Source organism: Strongylocentrotus purpuratus, unplaced genomic scaffold, assembly GCF_000002235.5.
Source record: "Strongylocentrotus purpuratus isolate Spur 01 unplaced genomic scaffold, Spur_5.0 spur5_scaffold_17, whole genome shotgun sequence".
Taxonomy (NCBI): Eukaryota; Metazoa; Echinodermata; class Echinoidea; order Camarodonta; family Strongylocentrotidae; genus Strongylocentrotus; species Strongylocentrotus purpuratus.
The window spans coordinates 8,924,441-8,937,152 of record NW_022145602.1 but is presented as its reverse complement, the minus strand read 5'-3'; the positions used below and the strand labels follow the sequence as shown (position 1 = coordinate 8,937,152).

Here is a 12,712-nt window from a genome sequence, read left to right as displayed (position 1 = left end):
ACCCCTTTATTCGCCAAAAATGTATACAAGTATGAAAGGATATACGTTGTTTTTTTTATTCTTACCATAATAAAAAAAAAACAACATAATATTATATTGACTGACGAAATAACCGAAGTCCAAACTCCATATCATTATAATAATAGTAATAATAAAAGTATTAATCGTAATATTCATAAATTGTTTTATACTAATAACCAAAGTCCAAACTCGATATAATGATACTAGTAATAATACTAATAGTAATATGTATGAAGCCCTAAATACTAGTGTTTCTAAGCTCTCTATCATAACCCAGGCATTAGCCGAGCGGCCCTGATAATGCGCCCAGGCATCGGTGGAAGTTTTCTTTACCGGGCACCCGTATACATCACCTGGGTGGAGAGTGGCACATGCAGATTAATATCTTGCCAAAGGAAATCCCAATATCCTTCAAAAGTAAACGATTTACAATAATTGTACAAAAGAGTACTATCAGAGATTCGACATTACAAAATTTAGTAACAAGTTCTGGAAGACACTAAGACACGGAGCGCCTGCATATGACAATTTACCTCACATGCAAAATAAGAAACAAAGAAACAAATAACGTCTTGAAAGAACAGGACAAAACGAAATGAGAAAGATAAACATACTTTATAAATTTCAAATTACAAAATATGTAAAAAAATAACCAATATCATAAGAATTCATCGATGAAACTCATTTCAGAATTCTCTCCTATAATGATCATTTCGATTTAATTTGCTAGCTGGAGAAGACATATCCGTTTTCTAAGGGCGCGTTCATGCTTGATTTTGACGGCCAGAATCAGGCATCTGTTACGCGTTTAGTTTAAAACACGCTTGCGTTCATGCTCACTTTTGTAGAATCACCGAAAAACGGCGATCACGATCGCCGATCGTAAACTCACAAAAAGATGCGTTTACAATTTGTAAACGCGTTTAAATGGGGTCAACGCACTGACCTCTAGTGGGTCTACGTAGCATGCACAGTGAAGGTTTGCGAATCCAGCTGGAAGACCAATTAAGGCCACACACTGAGAATTGCCTGGGGGAGCCAGAGAAGTAAGCATGAACAGTGCATCGTGGAACTGCGATCACGATGAGCGTTTACGATGAGCGTTTCAGATCGCTCATTCTGCCTTTAAAATTTAAGCATGAACGCAGCCTAATTTCAATAAGAATATAAATTGTCTTCAACTTTGGGAGAAGCGAAATAAGCAATGCTTTTTCTCCGTGTTTAGACAGTTTGGGGCAATGCGTGTACTTTGTCTCCGCCACCTATTACTTGACTGTCATATTCTAAGATTTACACTGTTGCTCATAAAGTTGGATTTCTTTTTTACCCCAATTTATGGAATTATTTTGACAATTATTTATTCCTAATAGAACTAGATAATAAGCAAATAATTACCGTTGGTGAAGGTGATGGGACAAAATATCACTTCCGAGGCGATCTGGATGTAGCTATCTTTCCGAAGCGAAGCTGAGGAAAGATAGCGTATATATTCTGATCGACAAGGAAGTCATAGTTTGGCATCGCCTGAAAACCAAAAGGTGATTATTTGCTTTATATTCCACATCTAAAACAATTTAATTACAAAAAGAAAAGGACGTGTATACATCTACATAAAAGACACCTAGACCCAAATTCACACCAAAAAAGTTTAAGTTTAACCCCCTTGATGATAAGGTGCGCGCGCATGTGTTTTCTTTAATTGCGGTCATTGTTAATGCGCGCTTAATTACGCCTGTTTTAGTGCGCGTTTGGATAATCTTCAGTGAAAGTGCGTTGCCCTTTGTAGATAGTACTTCTATCTTCAATGAAAGTGCGTTGCACTGTGTAGATAGTAGTACTATCTACACAGTGTAACGAACTTTTTACTTCTCCCATCAATAATGGGCGAACTATTTTTCCTCACGTGATTTACTTTTCACCAATCGTAGAGCAAGATTTTTAGTATGTGGGATATAATAATATACATTCTCAGATCGTTTTGAATAGTAATTTGCCAGTGTTTGTTTTGCGTGACTGCTAAAGCATGTGTATGCTACAATGCGTATCAACTAGGAGACCTACGCCCTTAAGTCATAAATGACAGTAATGAGGATTAATGCCCTATAAAAGGGCACTAATATAGCTCATCGACACGGTTTTGATCCTGGGGCCTCACAGTTAAGAGACCATTGCTTTGCCACTGAACCATGACTGTACACAGCGCGAGATATGGTAGGGGTAGTTCCCACAAATTAAAAAAAACAAAGAAAATACGATAAATTATCAATAATTCATTAAATTCCCCCCACCCCGGTCCCCAACAGAAAAAAAAATTCTGTGTGCCCATGCCTTGAGCCATAATGCAAGACCGTACAGAGGATTTGTTTATGTTGGGGACCGGGGTAAAATGCAATCAATTATTGATAATTTATTGCATTTTCTTTGTTGTATTGTAAAGTTCGATGTCATGCCTCCTCGCAGCGACAATGAGATCAATGAAGTCCTTGCCGAGAGCTTTACATAGGACCTTATCTTCCACCAAAGCAGTGACTCCTTCTTCCATATCACATGGAACTCTTGGCGTCCCGGGTGGAATGTCCGTGTGAGCGTCCCCTGTGCATTCCGAAGGCAGATTCAGTTTGTTGACGATGCCGTCCAGTCCTGCAGCTACGGTACCTGCAAGCAGAAGATATGGATCTGCATCGCTTCTTCCGAGCCGATTCTCTAGGTACGATCCTGTTGGCCCATCGCCATTCTTGACGCGGAATGTAACCGAGCGGTTATGTCTGCCCCAGGTAATGAACGATGGTTCTACCCAATTGGGCGGTTGATAAGCACCAAACATCTTGATTCCATTGACGGTGGGAGCCATGAGGGGTGTTAGCGCTCGGGCATGGGCGAGCAGACCAGCAATCCAATGTTTTGCCGTGTCAGTCAGGTCACCCGTCTTGTTGGACATCACGTTACCAGTCTTGTCCCAAAGAGAATGGTTAAAATGGAGAGTAAATCCATCCCCATTCCACTTGGGGTCTGCTAGAAAATGTGCAGTATACCCATTGCAGAGAGCGATATCTTTGCATGCATTCCTACACATGACTGCGTCATCAGCAGCCTTTATTCCAAACGAAGGCTCTGTGGTAACTTCCAGAGATCCCGCAGGACTCTCGGAGTGAACAGTATTCACAACCACTCCGACCTTTGGCAAACAGTCAAACAACTGTTTGATATAGTCCTTGACCGTTAGAAGAAGGACGGTACTGCCAGCGAATCCTATCCGGTCTGCGACCAGCTCTTGACCTTTCGCGTCGGATAAACGACATTCTAATTCGTAAGCGCTCAGCAGCGAAAACCCCAGACTTTCCAAACGCCGAAGTTGTTTCTCCGCCACGTTCCTCGGATGTTCTACCACAAGGTCTATCATATTGAGGTGATAGAGAGCTGATGTGACCCTTGCTGTATCCTCGAGCCAAGGAATCACACTGTAGGTGTCCAGAGCTGGCAGGGCGCAGACATCGGTGAAATAATATTTTCTCTTGAAAGTCGACTCGAAAGTGATCCCCGCTGGATCTTTCATGAAGATTATCGGAGAGAAGAGGAAGCCCCTTGTCAGGTTCGAAGTCAATTCCTCCAGACTGTGCACTGCTACCATCTTACAACGCGTGATGCCATTAATATCGGTGAATTCGACCCGGAGCACTTTGATTCCTCTCTGCTTAACGTCGTTCAAAATACGATCCAATGCCTCCGATCCGTGACCATTATCTGTAAAAATATAAATTTGAGTCAAGAAATATAATAATGATATTAATAATATTAATGGGTTCTTGTCTAGCGCTAATATCTCGTGGCGCTCCATAATTATGACTTCGGCCTAAGCATGTCTGCCCGTTATGGCGCTCTAGCATATCAAGGAATGTATTCCTGCAAGGTACGAGTTATGCCCTGTTAGTATTCAACCTTTCCCCTCAATGCTTCCCGCTTTATATTTGTTATGTAGATTACAGAATTGGGTTGAATGCATTGGGTAGCTAGGCTCCACTGCACTCTACATAGCTCCAACAGGTGGTGCATAGCTATAGTGGGTGGGTTGAATGCATTGGGTAGTTAGGCTCCACTGCACTCTACATACATTGTAGCTCCAACAGGTGATGCATAGCTATAGTGGGTGGGTTGTCTTACCTAGCAGTGTAGTGTCACTATCTGCACACAAGTCATACAGGCAGGACCTATGGGTTGGTGGTGAATGAAAGTTGTTTCATAGGACCTATGGGTTGGAGGTGAATGAAAGTTGTTTCATAGCATTTTGCGCTGCAAGTCCAATTTCCATGGAGGGTCAAGATCACCAGAACCGACATTGAGGCCTGCCCGATTTTCTGCATTTCAGTCAACCAGTCAAACTATGGTGTTCCGGCTAGGACTTACAGAGCAAGTCCTGTGTCCAAGTTTCATGCCACAATGGGTGGATCTCTACCTGTAACGACTAAGGAGAGATGAAGGTGCCATAACAGCTAGAGGAACCCCTTCGTTACGGTGGACAAGTTCCAGCAACAGTAACAGCTATGGTTTCTTTATTCCCATGAACAATATTTAAATATCACATCTTGAGAGTGATTGCATCACTAAAGTGGGTTATTTTATTTATATCTCCAGACGTATGATAAACCTATGACCATTTTTAGTATCAATACTCTGTACACATGTGTTATTTTGTGACAGCTAAGACTACAACCTCAGGGTTGGGTTCAATATATTCTTTATATCTTTATATGTATTTCTATTGTGATAAGAAGTAAAGTAATAAAGATAAGAAGAAGATGATATTCTTTGATACACTTAACAGAATTTGATTTCTTTGTTTATTGTGTTAATCTTCCTGTGAGATGATTAGAGAGTTTTAACTACTAGATCACGAATTAAAGTCACCTGAGTTTACCCAGTTGTGACATGCCCTTATACAAATAATTTACGGACCCATATTGTAAAAACAACAAAGAACCCAGTCAGAAGATTTCAACACACAAGACCTGTATCGCCAACGTCGCAGTAGCGATTGTAGAAAGATGCATGAAGGACTCTCGCAACCCCCCCCCCCATCCCCCCCCCCCCCCAAAAAATAATAATGATAATAATAATACAAATACTAATAATAAAAATAATAATAATAAGGATAATGATAATAATAATACAAATACTAATAATAAAAATAATAATAATAATAAGGATAATGATAATAATTATAATAATAATAAAAAGTACAAAATTCAATCAATCAATCAATGAAATAAAATAAAATATCACGAAATACGACGACTACTACTACTACTACTACTTCTTCTATTACTACTACTACTACTATTTCAACTACTACTACTACTAATAATAATAATGATAATAATAATAATAATAATAATAATGAAATCAGAATTTGTAAAACGCAAAACGCACAAAATGAATATGGGTTGTTTCCATCAGTGGCGGATGTAGGGGGGGGGGGGGCGGTTCCCCAAAATAAGAAGACGGGCCCCTCCCCTTGGCGCAATGGGCGTTGGGTGTGTGTTTTGATTACAACAAAATGGTTTCCTGGTTTCCGTCCTAGTAAGCAAAGGACTAGTCCAACTTTGCAACAGGCATACATACCTTCTCCATTTCGTGTCACAGTCTGGTCTTCTGGTAGGCCTATGATCGAAGATCCTGTTTCATGAGAAGGGCTCGAGGACGAGTATATTAGGCTCATCGTGTAAGAGTTGGTCTGGAAATCGGAAGGACAAAAATAGAATGATATGCCATTAAAGCCAGTGTCCCACAGCTTTATTTTTAGCGCTGTCATTAACAATGGAAGAAAAGTCAGTATGCATACAGAGATAATAAGCCAGTTCATAGTTGCAGTCTGAGCAAGAAGTTTTAATCCTAATAAGGCCGGGGGGCATCATGCCCCCCCCCCCCTCCACGATTTTTCTGATTGTTCGGGAACGCATATGGATGGCACCGCTCCGCTCGCTGATTTTTTTCTTTCGCTCATTTTTGTGATTTGTGTACAAAACATATGGAAAAATCATTTTTCCTAAACATAGATCAAACATGGGTTATTGGGTCTTGTTTAAAGTTTAGGTGGTTGTTTTGGGAGTCAAAATAGTTTAATTGTAGTTAGAAATTAAATAAAACAACAAAAACAATAAAATACACAAGTTAAAAAAACAATGAAATACATAAGAAATTATAAAAACAAGAGATAACATAAGGAATAAGCTGGCACTTCCAAAAAAAAATTTTGTCGTATTATTATTCAGAATGGTCTAATGAATATATGTAGTGAAAAAGAATGCTTAAATATGAATAATATATGATTTATGGGTAAAAATGTGATTTTTATGACCTTATTTGCATAAATTACCATAAATATGCAAATGAGTGAATTTTTTAAAAAATTGTAATTACCATAGTATTCTATGTACTTAACTTGACATGCGTGCACATTTTCGCGGAGATCGGCCGCTTCACGGCCGAGATCTTAAGGGGGGCATAATGCCCCCCCCCCCCGGCCGTACTAAGACCTCAAATAGCCCGGCCTTTTATGGCTAAGAGATGCAGTCATGTCTAGCTCATTCCCTTTGAACCATCTTCGATGCCCACATCACCCCTCCTTCCAACTAGACCTCTTATTGATTACCTAACATCATGGGATAGGACTATGCTTGCACCCTTAACTAAAACTATCCATCCTTTGTCTCAAAACCAATACTTCCAGCCAGCTCTCTACATCATGGTCTTAAAGCTAAAGACCAGTTATGGTCATGCGATTGCATTGTGAAAGAAACGTTGTGGAATGGATCAGAAAAAGGCTGATCATCTAGCATATAAGTATTGGTGTGTACTGCAAGGTTCTGGAATCATCAAAATGATAAGAAACTTGGCCCAGTCTTCGTAAAGTTACAAGCACTGTACAAAGAAAGATGTATATGTATATGTATACGCACACGTGCGCGACACGTGCTCTTATCTCTCACAGACCATCGGATAAACTAATTTACCGAATATATCAATTAGAAGGCGGTTTCCCGGTAAATTTGTTATCATCATGTATTAGTCAAAACATATTCTTTCACATGATTGGTAATAAGAGCTTCCATTTCATTTTTTGAAATTGGGGCGTTTCCAATTTATAGCGTTATAATATTTAAAAACCCTTACGGACACAGGTCCGACATCAATTATTGTATGCATTTCAATTATTGCATCATATATGATAGACGTCACATAGAATAATGTAAACGTATGCTCGCAGGCATTCTATCTTTGTCTAAATTAGGAATAACAACGACAGGAATGAGAACTCCAAAACAGAAGTTTGCTATACTAATAACTCAAACTTACATGTTAATCATCCCAATACACATTACACAAATTTTGGTAAATGACCTTACCTAAATAATATCACAAAATAGAAATATTAATATTATTAGACTCAGTGATACAGCACAATCACCAATATAGGAGACTTTGAAAGATAGAAAAGCATATTGCTCGCACTTTCTTAGTACAACCACTTTCAAACATACTTCTCCTAAATACAGAGATTAACAGCAGCCACATCCTGAAGGGACATATCACTATGAACATGACTGACAAAGAAAGCGGACAAAATATACAGTTCCTCAGGTAGACAAAGGAACATCCCTCCACTGCTATTATGTAAAAATGTGTAAAACAGGTGTCACATGCATATTCACCTTTTTACATAATAGCAGTGAAGGGATGTTCCTTTGTCTACCTGAGGAACTGTATTTTTGTCCGCTTTCTTTGTGCGTCATATTCATAGTGTATTCTACCTTTCATACAGGGAGATGCATAGCGTGGAAAAGTGCATTGTTACGGGTAAACAATGATGTATTAATTGGTATGGATAATGGAAAAGTCTCTGGTTTAGTACTGCTTGATCTCAGCAGTGCTTTTGATACCGTTGATCATTGCATTTTGCTGAAGAGATTAAAGGAAATAGGTCTCAATGGTATAGTATTAAAGTGGTTTATGTCATATCTTTCTAGTAGATCACAAGAAGTTTGTATCTGTGATGCTACCTCTGTTTCAGTTAGTTTAGATTTTTCAGTTCCCCAAGGATCTGTTCTCGGTCCGCAATTGTTCAATGTTTATACTCTGCCCATACAGCATATTGTTCAAAAACACAGTATCAATTATCATATGTATGCAGATGACTTACAGCTTTATTTTATTTGCAAACCTGTCCAGAAAGAAATAGATGAAAATGTGAAGAAAATTGAAAACGGTATAGCTGATGTGAGGAACTGGATGATTCAGAGTCGCTTAAAACTAAATGATGCAAAAACAGAATTCATTTTGCTTGGCAACAGTAGACAGCTCAGTAAAATTAAGGTTTCTCATGTTCAAGTTGGTTCTGCCCCTGTATCTCCTGTACATCAAGCTAGGAATCTTGGTGTAATATTTGATTCTGCCATGTCACTCGAAACCCATATTTCAAATTGTGTTAAACTGGCCAATTGTAATCTACGTAATATCCGTGCAATTAGGCAATATCTCTCACCTCAATCCACCCAACAGTTAGTACATGCTTTTGTTACTTCGCACCTTGATAATTGCAATTCATTACTCTTTCGACTACCCGCCAACCAAATTAACCGATTGCAAAAAGTTCAGAATGCTGCTGCTCGCCTTGTAACTAACACCAGAATATCATCACATATCACTCCTATCTTGAAATCTCTGCACTGGCTCCCTGTTCAACAGCGTGTGATCTATAAAATTCTACTCTTAACCTATCGTGCACTAAATGATCTAGCTCCAGAATATATTTCATCCCTTCTATCACCCCACTCTGCAGGTCGTTCTGGTTTACGTTCATCACATAATATTAGACTTAAAGAAATACGTACCAAAAGAAATTGGGGGGATAGAGCATTTGCATCAGCAGCTCCTTCTTTGTGGAATAAGTTACCTTTCTCTATTCAGACGGCCAACACTCTCTCTACTTTCAAAACTGGGCTTAAAACTCACCTGATGCTCAATGCATATTGTTAAATTTCAATGTTCTTTTTATACAATGCATGCAAAACAAACAATCGCACTGTGCCACATTGTATGTACCTTAGCACCATGAAGTTGTATGATCTAATGCAAGTTAACATTTAATATTTCTTTAATCTTAAGTATGTTAAATATTAATTTAAATTATTTGTATGCGCCTTGAGCATCTCTAGAGATGGATATGTTGCGCTTTATAAATATTGTTATTATTATTATTATTATTACCTGCAACGCCACTAAAGAAAATAGGGTCCAATTAAAGGGAGTAGACACCGAATTCTCTGGGAGACAATCCCGCCCCCCCCCCCCACTCAGTGTTATTTAGGGTACGCATATGCTTGTTCCCTCTTTTTGAAAGCACCCCCTATCTGCGGACTGCCAACATTTCCGAACCCCCCTTTCGCGGGCTTATCGCGGGCTTTTCCTGCCTTGGAGACCCCCCTAATTCCGGAAAAATGCTCAATGTACCCCCCTAAATTCGGAATAATTTTTCAGGAGTCAAGAGATGAGAGAAAGAAAAAAAATCAACCCCTTTTTAAAGAAATCTCCGGGTGAAAAGTCAAATACACCCCTTTCTTTACAATTCTCGAAGCAGACTTTGTCGCACGAAAAGTAATCCTTTACCGGACATTTTGGTAACACACATGCGGTCATTTCGACCCCGGAGTGGAGGGGGGGGGGGGGGGCGGGGAGACACTATAATCCCAAACGATGTGTCAATTGTTGTTGACGGTCATAGCCCTAGTAAATAAATTATCTACCAGCAAGAGTTCTTAAACTGGGAGAAGAAAATAATTTTTGTGGGAGCAAACCTATATTGCACTAAAACTGCATAAAGAGCACAAAGCAGAGTTTGTTTCTTAAAATAGAACTATGAGAATAAAAGAATGGATGGAAAGAGAGATAGGGAGAGAAAGAGAGGGGGAGAATAAATAACAAAATATGACTTTAGTAACTGCCATTTTGTACGGGGGTTACACACAGGTGGAAGTATTCTTTGAAAAGGGGAAACAAAGGCAATCATTCCTACAGCGATGGAGGTGCTACCAACCCCTTTCATAGTGCTTCTACCGGAGTCACACCGATGAAAATACCGATTGAATTTTCCTTATGTTAACACAGGTGAAACCGCCGCTGTCTGTGCTGTCCTTTTCATACTGCGGGTGAAATTCACTCGCTGTGGCGAGCCCTTGCCGGAAGTGAAGAATTATTGCGCAATTATTAAGCCCGCGCCCATCTAGTCAACAAACACAACTGGTTACGATAAAGCGCGCGAAATTGCCAGAAACGTACTGGGATTATCAAGAACATATTATTTTTTCGGATAAATGTCTTTTTTTTCCCCCAATTAATATCATAGTTTGCCTTTTTAAAGACAATTTAATGCCTAAATCACCCTCCTTTTCACCGGAGAGGCGCTTGCAGTGACGTCATATGCTATTGCGCAATACAGCTCCGAAACTGGGTTTTTTCTGAGCGTTCTGAGTCGTCAACTTTAAAGCTAGATTCCAGAATTATTGGTGATTTTTAAGAAAAATCATTGTCATGTTCGGAATTTCCGTGGAAAATTATTCTACATGTCTTTTTTTTTCATTTTTTTGCCGTTTTGGTTAGAGTGCCTCTTCAAGACCAGCAATGAACGTGTACGTGTACAATCTGGTTGGAAACATCAGTTTATTAACTCTTTCTAAAAATGGTATGCGTGAACCCGGAAAGTCATGAAATTTCAGCAACATTTGTAAATCACTGGTATCGAATAAGAAATAAACCCAGTTTGAATTTTATAGGGGGGGGGGCAACTGACCCTCAAGCCCCCCCCCCCCCCCCCCCCTCCCCCAACAGTGCACCAGTGGTCATCAACAATCACTCGTTGTTTTTTCTACACTTGAATGACGCGGATAATTTCAAAGTACTCTATGACCTTGCCACCGATTTATTATGACCCTTACAGATCAGGGACGTGATAGAGAAGGACTGGAATCAAGCCGCTCTCCTTTGACCCCATGCTCCAAGCCGCCGAAAAGTTATGCGCTAATCTGTAACTGTCGACCAGGTGGTGAGATAAAAGAGCGCATGAAATTTCAGGAGTTAGAATTCCTACATCAGAAAATGGTATCACTGCAACTGTTCGCTGTCCCTTCCAATGATTTCTCATCCATTGTTGAATGTGTAAAGAGTAGAACAAGCGAACACAAACTTGTGTACTTTCATCCTTTTTTAAACTTGAAAAATACAAAAAACACGCGAAAACACGCATTAGCAAACTTAATGTTATTGAATATTGTAAACCATGGATCAAATAACGGGACATTAAAGCATGCACAAATTAGCGCATCATCCTAAAATATTGAATTTTTGACAGGATGTAATTTTTCTTTTACCAACTCTGGCACACAAATTAAAGGAAGGACGGAGTTTTAAATTTGAAAATTTGTTTGATGCACTATTCCCAATAAAATCCCCATATAAAGTTTTTGATTTACACTGAAATTTTGCCGGTAATTTAATATTTTGTAATAAATGTAAAACTGGTGCCTGGCTTCCGAAAGTCCCCGCAGTGGAAGCGCGGTTCGGAGCATGGAACTTCAAAGCCAAGTGGAATGTTACACATCCCATTGTTACGCTTTAGAACTCAAGAATGCGTTTGAATAAATTACAAGAGTTTCGCCTCCTTTTCTTTCACCTCCCTGTACAGATCGATTACCCCTTTGGAAAAACTGAGCTCAATCAAAGTCTATTATAAAGTATGCGTATCATCCTGCAACGAAATTAGAGTTTTGTCAATTTTCTATCGAAAGCACAAGCATCGAAACCACAAGCAAATGTTCAGTGAAGAATAGGCTTATATATAGTTCTGTGTATATGAGTACAATGCATAATCAGTCAATAAAAAGAAGAACAAACCCACAGTACGTGTATCTGCATAGCGTCTGGCTGCAAAATGTTTCTGAAACAGTTTTGCTCATTTGCTAGGTATGAGGTTCCCAGGGACCTCAAGGAAGAACAGTAGTGTTCTTTAAACATTGCTGAATTGGGCTTTCCATCGATTTTTGTCTATGTACATGTATGAATATTTCATTTTGTACATTTTACTATGTATAATATTTTATCTGATTATGGAAATAAAAACAACAACAACAGGTTCGTTTGTAAAGATATTCAACATAATCATCAAAAGTTGTATTAGATTTTATCTCTACAGTTTTGCTAGACAATAGGCCTACAAAATGTTGCAATGGAATTGTGAATGGTTGAAGATATCGCTTTTAGGATTTCAAGGTTTATGAGGGAAAGAATGAACATACCTATAATTACCTCAAATATAAATGTGAACGAGAGTTTTAGGGGAAAATAGTTTAAAAATTACTTTGGTTTTAAATCGGGGCACATGTTATGAGGAAACAAAAAGGGGTCACTTATCAGTATAAAAAATAATACTTATAAGAAAATAAAAGAGCGCGTGTCAAAGTAGAAAGGGAAATTATCAGAGGTAAAAAAGGGGCACTTCTCGCACCTGAATAGCGGCACTTATGAGAATGAAAAATGGGCACTTATTGAAAAGGAAAGAGGGCATTTGTCGAAGGAAATGGGGCACTCGTCAGAGATGAAGGGGATACTTATTAGTAAGGGAAGGACAATTATTACAAAGAATTAT

General features: G+C 39.0%; 1 protein-coding gene across 1 annotated transcript; it reads right to left on the bottom strand.

The window, feature by feature from the left end:
• Positions 1-2,428: 2,428 nt before the first annotated feature.
• Positions 2,429-5,646, bottom strand: LOC594067 (lengsin-like). The gene is made up of 3 exons (XM_030988156.1): positions 5,638-5,646; positions 4,423-4,471; positions 2,429-3,762 (listed from the first exon to the last, which is right to left on the bottom strand). The coding sequence occupies exons 1-3, from the start codon at positions 5,644-5,646 to the stop codon at positions 2,429-2,431; spliced, it is 1,392 nt and encodes a 463-aa protein (XP_030844016.1).
• Between the last annotated feature and the right edge of the window lie 7,066 nt (positions 5,647-12,712).

Bases quoted from the DNA above. Each gene is read 5' to 3' on its own strand.
- LOC594067 (XM_030988156.1), bottom strand. The intron at 3,763-4,422 runs GTAAGTCCTAGC...ATATTTTTACAG, and splicing joins TTGGACACAGGACTTGCTCT to ATAATGGTCACGGATCGGAG.